General features: G+C 38.1%; 3 protein-coding genes and 1 long non-coding RNA gene across 12 annotated transcripts; 2 read left to right on the top strand and 2 right to left on the bottom strand.

Annotated features, from left to right (window-relative positions):
* Window positions 1-1,637: 1,637 nt before the first annotated feature.
* Window positions 1,638-10,750, top strand: LOC143363196 (succinate dehydrogenase [ubiquinone] flavoprotein subunit, mitochondrial). 3 transcript variants are annotated; one of them, XM_076803801.1, is made up of 12 exons: window positions 1,638-1,793; window positions 2,619-2,700; window positions 3,172-3,399; window positions 4,271-4,557; window positions 5,547-5,685; window positions 5,768-5,936; window positions 6,944-7,139; window positions 7,236-7,433; window positions 8,000-8,194; window positions 8,789-8,932; window positions 9,336-9,446; window positions 10,464-10,750. In XM_076803801.1, the coding sequence occupies exons 2-12, from the start codon at window positions 2,628-2,630 to the stop codon at window positions 10,548-10,550; spliced, it is 1,827 nt and encodes a 608-aa protein (XP_076659916.1). In that variant the 5' UTR covers window positions 1,638-1,793; window positions 2,619-2,627; the 3' UTR covers window positions 10,551-10,750. The 3 variants fall into 3 exon arrangements, with proteins under 3 accessions (XP_076659916.1, XP_076659912.1, XP_076659908.1); XM_076803797.1 differs by lacking the exon at window positions 1,638-1,793 and having other exon boundaries at window positions 2,479-2,700; window positions 7,997-8,194; XM_076803793.1 differs by lacking the exon at window positions 1,638-1,793 and having other exon boundaries at window positions 2,479-2,700; window positions 6,944-7,433; window positions 7,997-8,194.
* On the bottom strand, window positions 4,464-16,141 carry LOC143363354 (uncharacterized). 5 transcript variants are annotated; one of them, XR_013083808.1, is made up of 4 exons: window positions 14,460-16,141; window positions 10,750-10,821; window positions 5,527-5,702; window positions 4,464-4,601 (listed from the first exon to the last, which is right to left on the bottom strand). It is a non-coding gene; the product is annotated as an uncharacterized LOC143363354 (long non-coding RNA). The 5 variants fall into 5 exon arrangements; XR_013083810.1 differs by lacking the exons at window positions 4,464-4,601; window positions 5,527-5,702 and adding an exon at window positions 8,202-8,332 and having other exon boundaries at window positions 14,456-16,140; XR_013083807.1 differs by lacking the exons at window positions 4,464-4,601; window positions 5,527-5,702 and adding an exon at window positions 8,202-8,332 and having other exon boundaries at window positions 14,460-16,135.
* On the top strand, window positions 13,898-21,765 carry Sdha (succinate dehydrogenase, subunit A (flavoprotein)). Its single transcript, XM_076803805.1, has 10 exons — window positions 13,898-14,227; window positions 16,158-16,581; window positions 18,005-18,403; window positions 18,477-18,645; window positions 18,724-18,890; window positions 18,971-19,197; window positions 19,273-19,417; window positions 19,496-19,800; window positions 19,874-19,973; window positions 20,087-21,765. Exons 1-9 carry the CDS (start codon window positions 14,168-14,170, stop codon window positions 19,958-19,960), a joined length of 1,983 nt encoding a protein of 660 aa, XP_076659920.1. The 5' UTR covers window positions 13,898-14,167; the 3' UTR covers window positions 19,961-19,973; window positions 20,087-21,765.
* LOC143363341 (uncharacterized) lies at window positions 16,588-18,097 on the bottom strand. 3 transcript variants are annotated; one of them, XM_076803944.1, is made up of 5 exons: window positions 17,975-18,097; window positions 17,657-17,804; window positions 17,379-17,523; window positions 17,084-17,317; window positions 16,588-16,996 (listed from the first exon to the last, which is right to left on the bottom strand). In XM_076803944.1, the coding sequence occupies exons 2-5, from the start codon at window positions 17,734-17,736 to the stop codon at window positions 16,874-16,876; spliced, it is 582 nt and encodes a 193-aa protein (XP_076660059.1). In that variant the 5' UTR covers window positions 17,737-17,804; window positions 17,975-18,097; the 3' UTR covers window positions 16,588-16,873. The 3 variants fall into 3 exon arrangements, with proteins under 3 accessions (XP_076660059.1, XP_076660057.1, XP_076660063.1); XM_076803942.1 differs by having other exon boundaries at window positions 17,657-17,980; XM_076803948.1 differs by having other exon boundaries at window positions 17,424-17,523; window positions 17,657-17,980.
* Window positions 21,766-21,831: the final 66 nt, after the last annotated feature.

Raw genomic sequence — 21,831 nt, 5'->3', positions numbered from 1 at the left:
CGTGGTCCACGTTTTTAACGAATCTTAACAACGATAACCGTCAGCGAGGGTAGAACTAATTCGTCCGAATACAGTTTTCATAGTTATTAATACTAAAGAGCGATTCGTCGTCACTATGAGCTCTTCGGTGTCCAAACAATACCAAAGAGGAAGAGCCTGCGGGAAAAAGAGCCGTCAGCGCGAGTCAAACTTAACCATTGTAATAATTATACCGATAAATCGTCTATGTTTCGAACTGTATTTTTGCAAGTGCAATAAAAGTTATGCTTGTAAAAAAAAAAGTGCAATGGTAATTGTTCAGAACTTTAATGTCCTCGTTGATTTCTTAGCCGAGGTCATCATTGATATGTACCTTAACAGCATTTAGAACTATGTTAATTGCCATACTTATGAGTTAAGATATGTGTAAGATATATATATAGCTTACTAGATTGCATATTTTATGCATTTATGACAAAATTGTTTAAGGACATTCTTCGGTTCTTTTCGACGTATCGAAATTGTGAAAAGAGGAAATACATTTTCATCTAATGCTGTTTCTTACAATTAATTTAGAAAATTTCTTTTTTGCATATAGATCTATAGATTACGATAATTGACTCAACTCGAATCTAGTCTAAACCTTCGTCTTATCGTGACTGACAATGAGTTTTGCTTACATTTACGCAACCTCATTGTCACGAATTTGCAACTCCAGTCACAAAACGCTTAATCGTTTCTTAAATGGGTCTGAGTTAGTATTTTGCGATAAAATGGAGGTCTGAATTCTGAAACATGTGGGTCAGATCTAGGTAAGGTTATTTTGAGCATAATCGTTTTAATCGTTGAGCCTAAACATGAGCAATTCATCGTAGCACGAATTTCTTTTCGTTCGATTAAAAATTGGACCGACGTATCATAATTATTACATTTAGAAATCCATATAATTCGATTATGATTAAATCTCTGAGCTATGTGACAACTTTAACACTGTCAACAACTTACTCATGGTCTACTGACAAGACGTCGTTTGAAAGGGATACGCGTATCAAATATCAACGAGCAACAACGCGTGTCTGCTGTGAGAGATTACGACCATGAATTTCATCAGAATTTAAGCGCAACAAAGATTGTCGACGAATATCTAGAAAATTAGAACCAGATGACTGCGGTAACGCATGGGTTCAAATCGATTAACTCTACGTAATAAAAAGCGAAAATTTATCGAATATTACATATCTATTTTCAAAAGTCCTTTCGATTTTTCTCACCGAATGGCACTAACAATAAGCTTCGCCGTTAAGATATATCTTCAATGGGGAAAAAGGGTACTTTGCCAGCGAAACGAAAGAAAGGTTGGAACGCGGTTAATCGTTTTGGCCCAAGCGCGACAGGGCTCGGCTCGTACATGGGAAAAAGTTTGTTCGTCACCAGAAAATCTAATTTGTCGAGTACTGTGTTTGCTCCCCTTGCTCCCTGAAAGTAGCGTACTGTCCCGTTTCTTTTATCAAATGACGAACGACCGAGAATCAAGGTTTCTCGCGTGCCGTGCGTCCGGAGACCGGGGATCGTGTCAAGAACACACACTTCTACACGGTTGCGATGTTACGATCCATAAATCGGTTATCAGGATTTCTTGTAAGGACTAATCACCGGCGAAACCCGTCGTGCACCGCCCTCGTATTTATACTGTTCGACTTTTACAGCGTTTCGCGACACAACCTCGACGCTTCGGCAAGAAAGGTTTGCGGGGTTTTCATGTAAACGTCAGTCCGGCGGAGAAAGCGAAATGTGGAAAGGAGAACAGTGATAACGTAACAAGTTTTCGATATATATATATATATATATATATATATTATTTCTATGTATTCATTAACACTAGATCTGAGAAACACTGAAACTAATTTTTTGTATATCGTTCTATACAAATAACCAGAATGCATTTATTCAGGATTATTACCGATTTACATCGTAATACAGTGAATTCTTCTATATATGTCGCAGAGGTATACCCCGTGTGGGGCCAAGAAGCTCGAGAGATCTCGGTCGCCGAGGATTGTAACATATCCAATACCAAAATAACAAAACCTCTTCATTTTTCATGATTTTTTTATGACTTGAGAGTTTCACCAGTATATATGTGGAATTTTTCTGATTAAAACGATACCAAACACGATATCATTCGAATCATATTTACACTAATCTTCCGTTAATGTAATTGTAATGGGAAGTAACATCCATCGTTCGTTACACAAGTTAATGTCATCGGAATTATATCATATTTGGTGTCATTTTCATAAGCAAAAATGCCACGAATATGTTGGTGAAAATCCCATAGAAAAATAATGAAAAGTAAAGAAGTTTAGTTATTGGATTTGTAGCGTAGTCTCTTCGGCGACCGAGGCCTCGATGGCGAGCATCACCGTCCTTACATTTTTGGGACATCCTGTATGTTTCTTGTGCCTTGAACGATCGAAGTCCTATACTTCAAGTGTCGTAGCATTATATGAAAAATCCCTATAAATGCATCTTTCCAACAAACTTGGAACCCGTCATTGTGACGTAGTTCTAGTATTACTTTGCAAGTTAATTGTAGCATTGGCACTGCGAATATAGAAAATTGGAAATGCTTCTTGCAGAATTATCCCATGATCGATCACTGTTACGATGTTGTGATCGTCGGCGCTGGCGGTGCGGGTTTAAGGGCTGCGTTCGGTTTAGGTAACATTTACTTATACGATTCTTAGTTAGTTTAATACAATACTTTTACTATTATTTGTTCACACACATTACCTACCGGCAATTATTCGATGGCTCTCAAGAATCCATAATTCTCAGCTAATCCTTAATTAATTTCATAATTATTTCAGAAGTAAAATATTCCGTAACAATCCAATCTAATAATTTCTTTTGTTTAAGTCCTCTTTGATTTAGTACAGTTATTGAAAAGTGTTAATGAGCGATCCAGTAATTAGACGTTAGAACATAAAATAGAATGGTTTTTTTTTCCAGGAGACTCCTTTCTCTTCGGAAAGGTACTTTTTCAATATCCTTAACTATTTTACGAACGCTAGCGTAAACGATAGATTTCTTCAAATACTCGCACTGTTTAACAGTTTAAATGGATCGGTATTGAAATAGATCGGTGTACAATTCTGAGAAAATTCATTTACACCTTTCTCCGTTAATCAGGAAGTAAAGGGTATCGTGTAGCAGTGGTGACAAAATTATTTCCGACAAGATCTCACACAGTAGCTGCACAAGGTGGCATAAATGCAGCGATCGGCGAGGCAAGCGAAGACAGCTGGTTATACCATATGTACGACACCGTCAAAGGATCCGATTGGTTAGGGGATCAAGACGCAATACATTTTTTAACCAGGGAGGCGCCACGTGCTGTATACGAACTTGAAAATTACGGTAATACCTAAATAATTTCAATTATAACCGTCTAAGAACATCTTTGTCGCATTAACTTTTCTTCACGTACACAACATTCTTTAAATGCTGCTTCGTGAAAGGAGGAAAAACGAAACCGTGTCAAGTTTTTTGTGCCGAGTTCTATAAATAAATAAAATCTGCAACTGGCGAATGACACCTGCAATTTTCCAAGTGGAATTAATTTTCTTCCTATTTATCAACCAATTTTATTATTCCATGTTTCCTATAGAAAAATATCTAATGAACCCCTTAACTACTAGAGACTATCTAGTACGGTCTTCAATGATTGCACTACGTTCAAATGGCGCTTGAGAATCTTCTATGAAATAATAATCCCAAAATATGTTAATGGTTTATGTTAATGAAGATTTGTCCTATATTTACAGTTAACATTGTTATTGCAACTGAACATTTCATTAAGAAATCATACTGATTGCATGTGTGTTATCGATGGTTAAGTTATCAGAGTCACAGTAAGAAAACCATATTTTTTAACCATGCAAGGAATAACGTTGTCTAGAGTGCAGCTAATAAATATGCATTTGTCATTTGCAAACATTAACATTGATAAAAATTCAGTGTTGCTAAAATTTACATTTAATAATTGATTGCGTCAATGTAAAATCCTCGATCTGTGCAGGTGATTCAATTTAATCACCCATTCTATATCGTAGATTTTGAGAAACTATCGAATAACTCGGATAAGTAATATGTGTTGTAGTGTGCAAAGTGAAAAGAAAAGGGATGAAGAAGTAGCTTTACTTTTCAAATTATTTAAATAAATCACAGAGCATCGTCCTCGTAGCATTAGTAATTCAAGCTCTGTTGTTGAAACTTTTCGGATATCCAGGCTGCCCGTTCACTCGCAAAGAAGATGGAACGATCTATCAGCGAGCATTCGGTGGTCAGTCGTTGAAGTTCGGAAAAGGCGGCCAGGCACACAGAACATGTGCCGCTGCGGATAGAACCGGTCACGCGATATTGCACACATTATACGGACAATCCCTCCGCTACGAAGTGCATTATTACGTCGAATACTTTGCCCTTGATCTTCTTATGCACGGCCAATGCTGCAAGGGCGTCTTGGCATGGGAACTAGAGACCGGCCTCTTGCATCGTTTCAGGGCTCATCACACGGTAATCCATTTTATCAACCCTATTTGCGATCCCATTTCTTTGACCTGTTGGAAAGAACACTGTTCATGGCTGCAATTTAAATTCGGACATAAAAATCAAAGATAATGCTGATGCAATCGTGAAAACACCGGTCATCAACTGCATTCTTCCTTGTCGGTTAAACGCTTGTCCGGCTTCCATTGTTATCACTAGACTGTAGAAGTTTATGTGAATTCACACTTTTGGAAAGTGAATATTTAAGAAATAGAATTTTTAAGTGGAGGATATTTTATTTCTTCAATCGATGATTCTAAGGAATTAAAAATGACACGAAGTCGCATTAGGTTGTATTAAACATTGCACTTTATATATTTTTCAACACTTTAGCGTGTTATAAATGTGCAACAATTATCACTGGACGGCACAAGTTGTTGACAGATATCAATTTATAAAAAAGTAGAATTTTGCGATAGAAAAATATTTATTAATTTCATCAATAGTTTTAATAAATTAAAAATGACACGAAGTCATTGCACACAGCGATTATACATATATTCATAAAATATTTGTTCGATTTTCGCGACAGCCAATATTATATTCATAAAATATCACAACCAATATTGTATATTCATAAAACATTTGTTCAGTTCACGCGACACTTTTCAATGTTATTTTATATTTTTACAATACGAAAATTATTCTCAATAATCGTTGCTATAAAGAAATCGCAGCCAATAATAGAGAACGTATACCGAACCATATCTTTCGATCGCGTATAAATAATCGTTCTAATCGACTTATTCAAAGGTTTGTTCTCATCACTCTGTCGAAATACTCTCTCGTTAATCTCAATTACATCGTGCTTGCGCTAACTGAAAAACAAACCGCAACGGATCGTCGAATAAAAACGGTCGAACGCGCGAGCCGTCTACAGTATAATAGCCGAGCACAATATAATGAGGAGAATACAGGCAGAATACAAATTTACACAAGTTGCCGCTTTGCTCCAGATGTTGGCAACAGGAGGAGCAGGAAGATGTTATTTATCTTGCACCGCTGCTCACGCTTGCACCGGCGACGGAATGACGATGGCCTCGAGAGCGGGATTGCCTCTTCAAGATATGGAATTTCTTCAATTCCATCCGACCGGTATATTCTATGCCAACCTAAAAGGAACAGTGTTTCCCGTAGAAATTCTCCTCCTAGCATTGCCAGTTATATTTTCCGGTAGGCATATACGGCAGCGGTATTCTGATAACGGAAGGCAGCAGAGGAGAAGGCGGAAAACTAATGAATTCCCAAGGAGAATTCTTCATGGAACGATACGCGCCGAACGCGAAGGATCTCGCGTCCCGTGACGTTGTTTCGAGAGCAATCACGTTGGAAATATTCGAGGGCAGGTGACGTATATAAACAAATTATTTAAAAATGTTCGATAGTACTTTGCAAAAGGGATGGAAAAAAGTTATGCAGCTGTTTACAGTAACGTCTCGACGTCTGCGAGGAAGATGTGGACGATACAGTGTTTACTCTATATGTGTCCCAAATGCCTAGCCGATAAAAGTCCCAGAACTATCCCGACTGCTGCGGAGTATACCCCGCGAGGGGCCATGAACCGAGGGGGATAGAATCTTCTGACCGATATATGCCCCTGTCTAGACCCGTGTTTCGGACAATTATCGTGCAAACACTGTAGACGTGAAAAATTGATCACCACTCCTCATTTCTTAATTATTTCTGTATGAAACATTCATCGTATTCGTGGCATTTTTCTGATTAAAATGAGACCAGACATGAGCCAATTCGGAGCATATTTTCTTCGTTAATTCGTGATTGAGTGGAACCTCGATTATCCGAATGAACGATATCTGAATTCTTCATTATCTGTACACGCATCTCGTGGCATCCTGATTTGCATTCACGCGTCTCATGTACGATACGATTTATCGTATAAATCGGTAAAGATGATTCGAACAGTGTCATGTTTGGTGTGATTCGAATCAGAAAAGTGTCGCGAACACATTGGTAAAATGTCCATGAAAAATAATTAATGAACTAGAACGAGAAGCGAACGGGCTCACGAATGAGAGGTATTTCGGTTAATTTTGTTATTTAATAAACTGTACTGTATGTAACACGGTAGCTTTAAGTGGACGCTGACGCTACAATTTGTGTTTCTCGCCGTGGGACGGAAATTTGTGATTCAGTCCATTTACAAACTTAGGAAAAAGTTTCCTTTTTTCCTTAACAAAGAAAAATCATTTGTACCACTGATGATACACACCGCCCGATGGGACCATCTTACATGTACCACCGGTGGTACATGCCGACGGGAACATGTTAAAGAGGATCGGAGGACCATCGAATCCCAATCTGTTATTCTGATGATCCAATTGCTTCAATTTAGAGGCGTCGGTCCGAAAAAGGACCACGTCTTCCTGCAGCTGCACCATCTACCTGTGGAAACGATCCGCACGAAGCTACCAGGCATTTCGCACTTGGCATGGGTGTTCGCCGGCGTGGATGTTGAGAAAGAGCCGATTCCAGTGATACCGACGATGCACTACAACATGGGCGGTATACCGACAAATTGGAAAGCACAGGTGAGGTGCAAGACAACCCGATCTGGTTTACTCGAGCGGGGTATGAGTAACGGCGTGCATGAATCACCGACTGGCAATTTCTACGGCTCTTGCAAGGTTCTGACGCGGGAGAAGGAGGAGGATAAGGTGATCGAAGGACTCTGGGCTGCCGGTGAAACAGCGTGCGCATCTGTCCACGGCGCCAATCGACTGGGCGCCAACAGTCTTCTGGAGCTAGTCGTCTTCGGCAAGGCAATCGCCGACCAGATCGATTGTATAACGAGGCCTGGTGAACGTCACGAGGACTTGTCCGCCGTATGAATTTTCCTCGTTGACTAGCTCGATCACCTCCTCTGATAGTTTTTTCCGCATTCGCTTCGCCAGCTTCTTAGTGAACGTGACAAGCACTTGTCTGTCGTATGAATTTGTTCGCATTGCCTAGCTCGATGCAAACTTTTATACTAGAATCTTTCCCGCGTTTCCTAGCTTATTTTCCATAGCCATTCTAGCTTCTCTACCTTCTCTTTTCCCTCTATTTATTGCAGCTTCCGTAGCCTTTCTAGCTACCCTATCCGCTCTGGCTGCTCTAGCTTCTCTGCCTGCTCTATTCGCCTCAGCTTCGATAGCTTTTCTAACTTCCCTATCTGCTCTAGCTGCTATAGCTTCCATAGCCATTCGAGCTTTTCTATCTGCTCTAGCTTGTTCTGGTTGCTCTAACTTCCATAGCCATTCTAGCTCCCCTATCTGATCTGGCTTCCATAGCTTCGGTAGCTTCGCTAGCTTCTCTGTCTGCTCTAGCTTCTATAGCTTTCGGGAACAAAATACATTCGGGCAACATGCTTTAGAAGCTTTCTCTTGTTTTGCAACGTATTTGCGAGCAGGCAGTTAGCGAACAATCTGTCTGCCGTTTCGACGCGACCCGCTTCGCGAAAGGCTGCGTTCCTGTTGCGGAGCTGCGCGAGGAGATGCAAGGGACTATGCAACGATATTGCTCGGTGTTCCGCACCTGCGACGTATTGCAACGAGGATGCCGTGAGATGACGCGGTTATACACCTGCGATCTGCCTGATATATGTGTAGGTGAATTGAGCGATATTTTTCCATTTACGTAAGCTCGCGTCACGGTTCGTTGCGACTGCTACAGTCATCCTTATGTAACGTTTGTTGTTTTGGTTGTCTTATCAACACCGTCGAGACGTAGATAACGTCCGCTTCTGGAACAATCAAATATTAATAGATTTTTATAAATGCGATCGAATAGTTGTATTTATCAGCAATTTTGATAACAATTTAGCATTCTACGTCTTAGTCATTACTACTACGTGATTAGTAGAGCTAGATAAATAAATAGATTTTATGCGTCCACGACAGAGATCAATGGATAAAACGTTATTATATTATTTACAATTTATTAGAATTGTTTAAAGAAGAAATATATTTTTATTTAATTCTCGTTTCTTGCAATCGAAGCGACAAATGTTTATTTTTCATAAACGTCCGCAGTCTACTCGTAATCAATTTTTAAGACTTTATCTCAGATATTTGATTTTTGTTTTCGTTCTTAAAAATTATAATATTCGAAGTTTTAAGTAACGTCTATGCGGTCGTTCTTCTACCGTAGCCGGTTAACACGTCGATTACGTCTAAAGATACTTGCAAAATGGTTTTAGGTTCAGGACCAATCGTTAATTTGGAACACAGAGCTCGTGGAAGCACTGGAATTACAAAACCTGATGCTGGTTTGCATGCATGTTATTTTCGCGGCGGAGAACAGAAAAGAATCCAGGGGATCGCATGCCCGGGATGACTTCAAGGTATTTATGTAATATAAGAGATGATATTTATTCCTTCTAAATTGAAGGAGATTGAATGACGGAAGCCTCAACGAGATGAATTGTTCGATGCTGTTCAAAAAACTGTTTGTCAAATTGTTCCTGATATGAATTGTTCCTGATTGTTCCTAATATTTCAATACTTATTTATTATGATCTTTTAACTGTAGATTTAAACATTATTTAATATTATCAATTATTATAATTACCAAATGCAACAAATTAGAAAACAATTGGGAAAAATTCTCGTCTAAAACAGTACAATTCGTTACATTGAAATAAAATGAAATCTAGAATTCAATATGGCTGGCATAAATTATTCAGTCGTTTGTTTTGTGTGAGTTTTTAGGATCGAACGATTAAAAAATTATTTGATTGTTTTCAGGAAAGAATCGATGAGTACGACTACTCGAAACCGATCGAAGACCAAAAGAAACGGCCATATTCTGATCACTGGCGCAAGCATACGATTACGTGGGCTCGTGAAGATGGAGCAGTGAGTTATCAGTGCTTTTATCGTTGATTCATCAATTACATGTATACAGCCTTGCTAATCTTACTTTCCTCGAGTGAAAGACATGAAAAGATACGATAGCTCCATAGCTCGTGTTAACAAAAACTTTTCTATACAAAATAGGCAACATGAGACAATAATAAACATTTCGTAAATGTAGCTTAGCAATAGCAAAATAGAAGTAACATTAAATAGTTCGAACGAGACCGTGTGATTTCCTTAAGTGATATTATTTAAAAAATCACATGGCATCATTGAACAAAATTTAATGGCATTGAGTTCAGCAGAAACGTGAAAACTGCAAAGTGCTCTCAAAACTACTGTTATCTCTTAATATTGTCTGTTACCGTTTTTTAAAATCAACAGTTTCAGGTTTTCCTCTTACAAAACCTGTTAGGATGTTTACTCCAACTTTCTTGTTGGATGAATACTTTTTTCATTTAAGTGTCCCATATTTCTTCCCATAGACATTTCAAAGACGCAATTTTTATAGAATTGCATCATTGGCTCTACAAAGACCAAGAACTTTGTGCACCGTAACCATTTATTTCGAAATCATTTTGTAAAAATCTCTAACAAACCAGCAAACAATTCTTTCGTTAGTATTACCTTTTAAAAACAACAAGACCACGTTTATCAAGACACTCCATGTCTTTCTTCGTAAAATACGTCCGAACAAATAAATCTATCCAATAAGTGTCCACGCACACATTTTTACAATCTTAATTAAAACAAAGAATTTGAATCTCGGTAGTTCTAGTGTGAATCAAACAAATTCCAAAAAATTATGGTATAAACGTATCTTGATTTGTGAAAAAACAATGTCTACAATGTAAACAGTTACAATATTGTTGTTGGCAACCGTATCGTCGAGTTAACGCAGCCAACAGAAAAATCGTGCACACTGTTGAACGCGTTGCGATATAATATTTCCTACCGGACGTGTGCGATATCCGTAACAAAAAGGTCGACAGACGTCAGTTGTACGTGCTTTTGCAGATCAGCATTTCTTATCGACCCGTCATCGACTCAACGTTAGACGAAGAGGAAGCGCAGCACGTCCCCCCATCGATTCGAGCTTACTGATACGAGCTCTATATCGAACCGCGCACCGATCCCGTCCTTATCAATTAAAAAGTTCGTCAACGTAATCAAGACCCGCGGGTGGCCCCCGCGTATTTGTTTCCCGCGCCGATATTTCTACAGGTAATTAATTCCCACCGGAGACGCGGACCCGTGTGACACCGCATTTACATGTTCTCCAGCGACGAAATATCATACTTACCACGTGTGGAACATATACTTGTCGCGTCCAATGACCATTTATTTTTTTTAGTCTCGCGCAGATTGTCCTTTACTGGAAAAATTTTTATATGTAGTATTCGCCTGTAGTCCATATTCGTGTAATGAATTCTGTACTTGTAGACTTTCGCATAAATGTAAAATAAAAATGGGATCTCTCTTGATAAACGTATTCTGCGATACCGCAGTCAGAACTGTTTAAATTGTGTATACGATCTGCGGATTATATGTATTCGCAGGAAACACACAAATAGAACGAGTTAATGAAATAAATTAAATAATTTGACCGAAACAAGTTTTATTTTCTTGCTTATAGCGAAAGTCTTTCTATAAAGCAACGCCATCGAGAATTTCATCTATGCAAACTATTGTTATAAGTAGACAAGCGGATCTTTATGCAAAATAAAAATATTCTACCTGAATTGTAACAAACTGAAGCGAAACAGAAATTTACTTCCTTTTTTAATACGTTTAATAGGTTGAAAATAATATAACAGTATTTTTAAATTGTTCTAATGTTTTTACTGTTTTAAATGATACCTACTCATTTTTGTCATAAATGCATAGAATCTGCTGTCTAGTTATAAGCTAATCTAAAATAGCGAAGGTGTTATTTTAAGACGGAAAATTGAACTTTCAAATTTTAACAAAAGGCTATTAGTCGGTCGTCGTTCAAGGGTATGCATAATTGCAGCTACATGCGCACAACAAAGCGACACAGACAGAAGAGTTAGAATACAGAGCTGTTCAGCGTCTGCCCGTGCGGGCAGCGATTTTCTTGTCCCAGAACGGCGGGCACGAAGCCACGCCCCTACGGGCAACGGTGCCATGTATTTGTCACACGCATTGTCACAGCTACGTGACCAGCTACGGCTGTTCTACGGCCTACCCCCACTCCGCTAAGTCACGTGTCCGTTGCTTTGCCCGTAGTTGTGCCCACGGCCATTGGCGGGCGCCCTTGCCCGCTACGTTCGTATCGTGTATAGGCATATTCATATGGCCTCGACTTGAACTGATATTTTAAACCGAGCCAACGAGTTCTTATCGTGGCAGAACCGTAGATTTGGATTCTATTTTATAAAATGTTAAAGACAAGATCCCTTCACTTTCACGTCATTTCTCAGCCTGTGTGCGGAACATACTCTGCATGTTCCTTTCGTGCCTGCTTGGAATAAGAACAGAGATAAACGATGACTTAGTAAACCAAGTTTCAGAAAAATTTCTAAATCGCCAGAAATGGTATTAAATATACTGTATTTATTATCAATTTCACTACTAAGCTTCCGTGTTACTTCTCGACGTTTGTTTCAACATAATAACAACTTGTAGTAACAATATTTGCGATTATTGGACTTCCGCAATAAATTTTTTCAATTTAAACTGCAAATTTGCGTTCACAACAAATAACAGATGTTGCTAGTATTTTTCCTATTTAAACTAAATTTAAAAAATTTTTTTATGGTTTTGTGTCGTATCGACTAAATTGTAATCGTCTAATTGTTCCTCTTTGAAATATAGGTTAAATTATTGCATGAAAATCCGGCTCGTTAAATGAATCATCTCATCACAAATAAAAACAGTCGTAATTTTGTGTGTATAAAGAATTTATAATGACAACAGTTTCGCTGATCAAATTTAATAATAAATCATTCATTCTTATCGAGGAAAAATCTGTTTCTGGTTGAAAGCACGTGGCGATAGGCGGGAACGTGACCCGTTAAGGGAAGTATGTATTTATGTTGCGGGATGACGTCTTGATAAAGACATTTCTGCAAATGAGGCTAGCGGTAATTTTCTTTATTTCTATGGGCCACCCTGTAGATGCGAGTAAACCTGTTTTCGCAGAATACTCCTACGCCTACCAATACTCGCATTACCGTCGTCGTGTAAGTAGCACCTGGTAGAGTAGCGTGCTATTGGATTCCCCACCATATGGCCGCCGCGCGGCGAGGCTTGCTCGTATGTATGTATGTAAAGGAGAGACGAGCCTACAGAGAATCGACCAATAGGTAAACGCGACACGCGTCGTGCCGTCAACCCCGCAAACACGGGACGAATCTGTTTCATTTCTCCTTTTCCCGCTCTCTCCCCGTGTTGTGGGAAATAAAGCTCGGTTAAGCGCGATCACCGTTACGAACTGCGTGCTAACAGCCTCATAAAACACCGGTGTTTTTTGTACTGGCGGAACGTTGTATGGTTGAAAAGCGTAAGCAGGCAATTCTATATCGCCCGAGGTTTCTGTCCTGTAGCGATGTAATCTACACGCTCGCGAGAACCGACTCGAGCGGAACCACTGCTCTATCTAGAACGATCAAATTTGAACTTGAAAGGAAAATATTTTGGTCCCGTAACACAACCGAGAACGAACAACAGAGTTGGGTAAAATATTTCAGACAATAAATACTAAACACTCTGTTTTATTTGAAATCATACGTGCACTTTTGAAAATAAAATATTTTATTTGTTGGAAAAAATTTTGAAGATATTGCACGATTCTGAAAATAGCGAGAACTAACTTTATTTGAAATATTTTATATATTTTAATTAATTTTTTCTCTTGTTCGTAACGATTAAATATAATTTCTGAAAATATTAATATACATGAAAATAAAATATTAATTTTAAATATTTTATATTATTCTAAAATTGTATTGCATTTGAATTGTAGAACAATGATTATTTCAAGTAATTTTTCTCCAAAATTTCATCCACCTCTGACGGACGAATTAGATCCTCAGACCTCCAGAGTACTCTCGCTTTCCGCTCGGATTCCTCGATAAAAATGCATCGGCGCGAATATGTACGGTATACGGAACGTGTAAGTCACTTTTCCTCTTAGAATTGGTACAATAGAACCACCACGAAATTCGCGATACCGTTAGCACCCCATCCGACAAGTAAAGAGAAATGAGAACCCCTTGAAGATTTATTTCCTTCGCGGTATCGTTCAATTTTCCCGCCTGCGATTATATACTGGTGCGACACGTGAACTCCGATGCACCGAAAGTAAAAGGACCTGTGTGTTCGGTTGTAGAACACCGGCACGAACGGTGCTCGTACTCGAAAAACGATGAGCACGAAACAATTGTGGATATAAATGAAACCGAAAACCAGCGGCCGCCTCATAGGTGAGGTTATCTAGCGGCGTCGAGATTGGCAGCACTGCTATTCGTCTGAGAGCTTCCGCCAGTAGTCGGTACTCAACCGACTCGAACGCTTCACGCTCGCCGTGCGAGAAGTGCGCGAGTGAAGTTGCGAAAAATTGGGGTTAGTCGCGCACGGCACTGTAGAAACGCGCATTCGGCCAGGTGGTGCGCGAATCGTCGGAAAAGATTAACGAAAGGAAAAACAAAAAAAAAATATTCGCGAAACCCGTATCGGTTACGTGACGCTGTGGCGAGATGAGCGGGTTACTGAAGCTGTCGCCTTTGCTCGCGAGAAATACTCGTGTGACATCGTTGGTAAGATGTTTTTCATTAAGTTATATAATTTTTATCCTGGCAACGATGCACCTTCTCTGCGCGATATTCGGCGTCGAGTCAATTACGTAAGTTTTGCCGAAACACATGCACCCGAAGAGGACCTCGGACTCCCCGCATCGATTTCGGCGGAACAATTTCTCCTCGTGACTTTCGCATTATTTCGCATATCGCAGAAATAGAATATTAAATAAAAGTACCCGTAAATACCTACCCAGCGATCAACAGTCACGATCGTCTGGCTTCGCTTGAGGGAGGCTACCGGAGCGTTTAGCAGACGATTCTGACATCGAGTCTTTTTATTAATTTTTTTTTTCTCGATTCTACACTTCCCCTCATTTTGTACGCGCCACCCCGCATGGCAGCCGGCTTTTGCACACAATCAAACTTTTACACCGTGAATGCAACAACGTTGATTTGCGATATCCGCCGGGTTTATCCCCGCTAACACAATCGTTTGCATTACTACCGACTCGATATCAGGCCTAAGCACACGGTATAACTACATACACCGAAACCGTCCAACGGCATTACGCTACAGATTAATTATAATTGCGGACGAGCCACCGGCACGGGAAGCCTAGCATTAGCGGGAAATTGCACTCTTTAAATTATATATGCGATTTAGTTTGGTAGTGCCGTTTTACGTTTTGTTTTCGTTACCGATAGTTTCGGCCCATCTTTGTCAAGAACGATTACGAAAATAGAAAGCGTATTTTGAATAATCGGTTAACCCCGATACCGTTAATTTATACTATATATTTGACGCAACCTTGCGAAACACATTTATGTATAGAATGTATTTAATGTTTATATTTAATTTTTCTTCTTGGCAATAAATTGTATATGAAAAAAAAAAATGGAAGATTAAAAATGAAATATATATGTTAATGCAACAGCGTTTCGTCAACCTCGCGTATCATTTCCTCTTATCTCCATATGGCGAACTGTATGTATGTACATATGTTAAGTGATATTCCTATTGCGAAGACTTTGCATTAATTTTCTATGTGTGAGCAGCTACTTTTCAACTGGTTATCAGTTTTCATATGTTTCGTTAAGACGTTCGACGAATAATTCAATTCAACGTTTTTTTCGTGTTTGCCTTTTCGATTTCCGATAATATCTTATGAATCAGAATTAACCTTTCTTTTGACCATCGTTTTTTGCAGTTTGCAGCCATCGCTGGGGCCCATATGTATTCATTGTTAATATAACAACCCCTTGTGCTTTAAATGTTATTAATACGTTTGAATCATGTTTATATAATGTGTAATTAAGCTTACAACGTCATTGTAATTTTAACAACTATATCATGATAACATTAAAAATTATACGAGAATATTTGTTAATCAGTGTGTATTGATTTAAAACGAAAAAATTAAAATCTTATGAAACGTTGAAACTTGTAATTGTTCATTTCTAGATTATTTGTCAATGCAGTCTGTATCATCAGCGAGACGTGCAACTTTTTTCAACTTGGTCTTTAAACCTGCTTCAAGTTTTATAAATAGATGAATAATGCAATCAAGCAACTATATACGTTATTCATGTGCTCCAGATGATACAGATACTATGAAAATGCATTTGATTATATTTTTACTATTGACGCATAATTGCTCCTAATAGTATTATTAAACGTTATTAAACGCAGAGTTCTTCAATTCTTATATTTTATATCAATTCTTGGAGTATTTTTGAAATATCATTTATCAACTCACTTTAATATTTTTAAAGAGTTGAATAATTTTAAATTTGAGATTGAATAACACTTTTGATTTGACAAGTACCAGTGAATGTTGAAGTAATGATGTAATCGATGTAACTAGGAAGTAAATTGTGTAAAAATCATTGATTACTGAACTTTTCCTCTTTAGAAAGTTTTTTTCTGATTCTATCAATTTTATTGCAGAATAATTTGGGCCTACCAGTTTTTACAAACCGTAAATTCCACTATACACCAGACGATAAAGCAAAAGTATCTGACGGTGTTTCCAAACAATATCCCTTAGTGGACCATACCTACGATGCTGTTGTCGTGGGTGCTGGTGGAGCAGGATTGCGTGCTGCCTATGGTTTGGTCGCAGAGGGTTTCAAAACCGCTGTCGTTACCAAATTGTTTCCAACAAGATCGCACACAGTTGCTGCTCAAGGTGGTATCAATGCCGCTTTGGGTAATATGGAAGAAGATAACTGGCAGTGGCACATGTATGATACTGTCAAGGGATCTGACTGGCTTGGTGATCAGGATGCCATTCATTACATGACTCGTGAGGCGCCAAAGGCAGTCATTGAATTGGAGAACTGTGGCATGCCCTTCAGTCGAACCACTGATGGTAAATGTTATGAAATGGTAGCTACTATAGTGTGCTTTGTATAGAAGATGAATACAATTTTGTCTTTATTAAGCTACTAAAATGCATTAGCATACATTCAATTTTGTCATGAATATTCTGGAGCACACAAATTTGATCACAGGCAATGAAACACAACTTCTGTTATAAAGTACCATTGAACGGAAGTATTACCAAAGTATGAATTAATCACAAATAGGAATATTCAGATATAGGCATTCGTTGTCTCTTTATCACAAATAGAAATATTCAGATATAAGCATTCTTTGTCTCTCTATGAACTCATATCCGACAGATCTTCACTTGTGAATGACGTTGCCGATGTAGCTGAAACAGCGGAGTCAGTATCTGATTCTGTATTATATTTATTCTTTTTTTTTTGTTTTTGCTTTTTCTCCTGAAATTTAGATATAGTTTTATATAGTTTACCAGTGGTTACAAATGAAAGGAACTTGTGGTCGTTTCAGTTCGGAGACAAACAAACCTTGTTATTTTTTGACTTCTTTGTGCTTTTAGTCTGTCTACTTTTTTCATCCTTCTTTGGTTCAATATTTGTCGGATTAGCAACATTTACGTTTTCCTTTTTCAGTTGATCTTGTTTTTGATTTTTAATGTTTTTTGCCGCATCTACGTATGGTTGCTTCTCATTAGGCAACATTCGTTTCCATTTTTCACCAGCTAGTTGAAATAGTTTTGTACTTCTCATACCAATATGATTCTGGAAGTGTCAAATTCTTGTTGTCATTAACGAAACAAAAATCCATGATCGATATGCTTACTTGTCTGAAATCTTGTACAAAATTTACAAAAGCATTCGAGCTCACCCATCTTCTTGAACTTTTAGTGTTGATCGGTGATCGAGACCGAGAATGGGAACGTGCTTTTAAATTTTGTTGTGATTTCGAGCGTGACTTTATACTTGCTCTGGAAATGTACAAATAACGCTATTAATGGTTATATTATGAACGATAATTATTTTAAAAATCCAGATCTTTTCTAATCGATTATTAAAGCATAAAATTTCGATAGAAATTGTTCCTAATATTGTATTCTGTACCCATCATTTTTCTTTAATTCCTCATTTTGCATATTCTCAAGTTCCTCATAATTCGGATTTGTTCCCGTGTTTTCATCCATGATTGAAAAGTATGTGATTTCTGGTTTTTTAATATTTAAACTAATATTCCAGCATGTTATTTGCTCTTCTGCAAGAATTTACCACTGCACCAAAAGGGGATACTACAAATTTTTTACTGACATTTAAAAATAACAAGTCATTTTCTGGTTGCTAGGTGTCTGAACATTGATGCGTATGAACACTGATTGATGTAGAAATGGTTAAACTTTAGAACTGTACTCATGAAACGAAACTCACTTTTAGATTTATGATTAATTTTTGTTTTAGGTAAAATTTACCAACGTGCTTTCGGTGGTCAGTCACTAAAGTTTGGAAAAGGTGGTCAAGCTCACAGGTGTTGTTGTGTAGCTGATAGGACAGGTCATTCTTTGCTCCACACCTTGTACGGTCAATCATTAAGCTACGACTGCAATTACTTTGTCGAATATTTTGCTCTGGATTTGCTCATGGAGGATGGAGAATGTAGAGGCGTGCTTGCTCTTTGCTTGGAAGATGGTACCCTCCATCGTTTCCATGCCAAGAACACAGTATTAGCTACCGGAGGCTACGGACGTGCGTATTTCTCCTGCACGTCTGCTCACACATGTACAGGAGATGGCACTGCGATGGTATCCAGAGCGAATTTGCCAAACCAGGATTTAGAGTTTGTACAGTTTCATCCAACTGGTACGAGAAAAATATGGAGAAAAGATATTTTAAAGAGACTACTGTGCTTTATTTAAAAGTATGTTAATTTTAGGAATCTACGGCGCTGGATGCCTGATTACAGAAGGTAGCCGTGGTGAGGGAGGCTACCTCATAAATAGTGCAGGTGAAAGGTTTATGGAACGGTATGCACCAGTCGCGAAAGATCTAGCCTCTAGGGATGTAGTATCTAGGTCTATGACTATTGAAATCCGGGAAGGCAGGTAAGTCATGGACGCGGTATATACAAGGTGTCTCAAAACTATTGAAGAAATTAAGTTATTAGTCTCATAATTGTTCAGAGGTGTCGGTCCTGAGAAAGATCACATCTTCTTGCAACTCCATCATTTGCCGCCTGAACAACTGGCAGCCAGATTACCCGGTATCTCGGAAACGGCAATGATATTCGCAGGAGTCGACGTGACGAGAGAACCCATCCCTGTCATTCCTACGGTACATTATAACATGGGTGAGTAATTCATCTTGAAACTATCGTTGAAGAATTAGCAATGAAATCGTAAAAGAATTTTATTTAAATAAAACATGAAGGAGGGATACCAACAAACTATAAGGGACAGGTTCTAACAAGAAAGAATGACGAAGACGCAGTTGTGCGTGGACTGTATGCTTGCGGAGAGTCCGCTTGTGCATCCGTTCACGGTGCTAATCGACTCGGTGCTAATTCGTTACTGGATTTAGTTGTATTCGGCCGTGCTTGCGCTAAGACAATTGCAGCTGAGAACACGCCCGGGCAAGCTATTGGACCACTTAGACCTGTTAGTACTATTATACTGTATTATACTAAAACGTAAACGTTGGAGCGTAGAAAATAATACAAACTGCGCATTTAGAATGCCGGAGAGGAGAGTGTGGCCAATTTGGATGCGATCCGAAACGCAAATGGTAGTATTTCCACCGCAGAATTGAGATTAAGCATGCAGAAAACTATGCAGACCCATGCGGCTGTATTTAGGACGGCTGAAACATTGCAAGAAGGTATAACATATGCTTTAAAATGATATACTAAAAGAATGGTGCTATGAAATGCTCCAACGTATTTTAAAATGTTACTAGGATGCCAGAAAATGTCTGGTCTGTACAAGAAGTTGGATGACCTTAAGGTATCCGACAAATCTATGATCTGGAATTCCGACCTCGTGGAAACCCTCGAACTGCAAAACCTAATGGTGAACGCAATGCAAACGATAGTGGCTGCCGAGAATAGAAAAGAAAGCCGTGGAGCGCATGCGCGTGAAGATTTCAAAGATAGAATCGATGAATACGATTATAGCAAGCCGATAGAAAGCCAACAAGCAAAACCGGTGGACCAACATTGGCGGAAGCACACGCTAACGAAGATCGATCTGAGAACAGGAAGTGTACGTAGTAATGATCTATGTATAGTGTTAGATAATATCGATGTAAGCTTTAATCAATGAAAATTTTTTTCAGGTGACGATCGATTACAGGCCAGTAATAGATAACACGCTAGACAAAAATGAATGTGCGACGGTCCCACCCGCAATTCGTTCCTACTAGACTCCTTTTCAAAGTAAATATCTACAATTTTTTAACCTCTTTCCTTCAAACTTCCATTATTATATATTTTTGGTCATCCCATGTTTTACTAAATTGGTTGTTTGTACGACATTTTCATTTCTACAGAGGAAGGACGACGAGGCAAAGTTACCGATATTCTATCATTATGATGCAGCAACTTATTTATTATGCACGTGAACCACGTCGTGCACCAAAGGTTTAATTCTTGTCAAATACTTGCACGCGTTGCGAGCGAGATTAGTTGTCCTTGTAGGATGAATGGTGCTGAGATTGTCTTCATTATCTCAAAGAAGAGTTTGATCGATCTCTTAGCGAAATCAGTGCTACCTTTATTATGTAACTAATAGTAAAATATTAGCGTGATTCAGGCAGCAAATTCTCACGCACAGATCTTTTAAGGAGGAACGTTCTCCCCGATCCCTGTACACAACGTATTTCAATACTTTTGTTTATAAACCTTCTACGAAGCTATCCCTCGCTTGTCGGCTTTGTAAACTCATTAATACGTATACTCAGTAACACAGTATATTCAATAACATGTAAGAATTGTTCAACGAAGGATTTTGTACTGTGAATTTATGAGCTAGTACTCCCTAAAAGGTTGTGTAAAAGCAGTTCGCTACGTTTATTGCGGCTGAATACTTAACGTAATAACAGGTCAACGTGGAAACAGCTTTCACGAAGAGCAATAAATAGACTTAAATATACTTTGTACTACAGCCGGTTCAGTATTTTGTGTCTCGATGAAATTCATTTTTTCCATTATCATTGTGGAATTACAGTTATCTGTACTAGTTCAAGAACTCAGTGCTTATATTAACCGTTACTCACTATCGTATTTTTCTCATACTTCGACTGGTAAAAGATCTGTTTCTGCGTTGACTGTTACACTTGTGTATTGACGATGTACCGTGTCGTGTATTTCCCAATATGCGCGAGCGAATAATTTCAAATTGAAAGTACATGCATGAAATGTTGTCTACTTTGGAGTAAATTCAATCTGAGTGGACATGCTCCATAACATGATAAGAAATGTACATAAAATTGTCAATAAAAGAACGAGCATTCGTAAATAGCCTTTCAGTCATGGAAAGTTATTTTGTTAGAAAGTATATCTAGACTCTGGATCCTCACATCCCTATCTGTTACAGTGAAAATTGACTAAAAACACCCTGAAATAAATTCAAAGTGCATTTTTTACATCACAAATTCATATTCTTCCCAATATTTGCATTGTATTTAATAACTAAAACAGGAAAACACCGTTTCAATAAAAAATAATATACAGTTCAATATCCTTTTATTATACGCCATACAATGTATAAATATTTCTCTTGTAAATTGTAAATTTTATATATCCATTTGTATTTCCAAGGTAGATGAAGATACAACAAATGAATTAATATTCATTTAGTGTCACTAAGTGTTTAATCGTAATATGTAAAATTACAGAAATTGGTACTGTAAATTCTGCAATAACCACAGTTAGTTGTTGTATTAATTATAGTTGTATCATCTCATATTCTGTTTCTACCTCTTAAAATTCATATACAGTAAAAATTGTCTACAGCCACACTTGACATAGAAAACTGTAAAAATAAGATTCCCTAATTCCAAATGTTATGAACGTAAAGATTTATTTCCCCCGAAAAATACTGAAATTATAGATATTCATGATGATATATTTTCAGAATTAAATCGTTATGACGTTTATTTTTCTAGTTTCATCTATCGTTTTCGGAATTGGAGTATCGTATAGGCCATTTTGACATTTCTTTGTTGTATTTTGGATTAAGTTTCAATGAAAAAAAAGAATTTCCATTTTTATCGATTCAAAATTAATGTGCCGT

The sequence above is a fragment of the Halictus rubicundus genome, chromosome 2 (genome assembly GCF_050948215.1).
Source record: "Halictus rubicundus isolate RS-2024b chromosome 2, iyHalRubi1_principal, whole genome shotgun sequence".
Taxonomy (NCBI): domain Eukaryota; kingdom Metazoa; phylum Arthropoda; class Insecta; order Hymenoptera; family Halictidae; genus Halictus; species Halictus rubicundus.
This window is presented reverse-complemented; position numbering and strand designations above follow the sequence as displayed.

What these genes read in the sequence shown, in the direction of transcription:
- LOC143363196 (XM_076803793.1), top strand. Translation starts at nt 2,628, where the DNA reads ATGATCGATCACTGTTACGATGTTGTGATCGTCGGCGCTGGCGGTGCG. An exon ending in TCTTCAATTCCATCCGACCG is followed by an intron (nt 5,686 to 5,767) that starts GTATATTCTATG and finishes ATTTTCCGGTAG; the next exon opens with GCATATACGGCAGCGGTATT. An exon ending in ATGCCCGGGATGACTTCAAG is followed by an intron (nt 8,933 to 9,335) that starts GTATTTATGTAA and finishes GATTGTTTTCAG; the next exon opens with GAAAGAATCGATGAGTACGA.
- Sdha (XM_076803805.1), top strand. Translation starts at nt 14,168, where the DNA reads ATGAGCGGGTTACTGAAGCTGTCGCCTTTGCTCGCGAGAAATACTCGT. An exon ending in TGTACAGTTTCATCCAACTG is followed by an intron (nt 18,404 to 18,476) that starts GTACGAGAAAAA and finishes TGTTAATTTTAG; the next exon opens with GAATCTACGGCGCTGGATGC. An exon ending in CTATTGGACCACTTAGACCT is followed by an intron (nt 19,198 to 19,272) that starts GTTAGTACTATT and finishes CTGCGCATTTAG; the next exon opens with AATGCCGGAGAGGAGAGTGT.
- LOC143363341 (XM_076803944.1), bottom strand. Translation starts at nt 17,736, where the DNA reads ATGGATGAAAACACGGGAACAAATCCGAATTATGAGGAACTTGAGAAT. An exon ending in TTGTACAAGATTTCAGACAA is followed by an intron (nt 17,318 to 17,378) that starts GTAAGCATATCG and finishes TGACACTTCCAG; the next exon opens with AATCATATTGGTATGAGAAG. An exon ending in AGAAGTCAAAAAATAACAAG is followed by an intron (nt 16,997 to 17,083) that starts GTTTGTTTGTCT and finishes TCTAAATTTCAG; the next exon opens with GAGAAAAAGCAAAAACAAAA.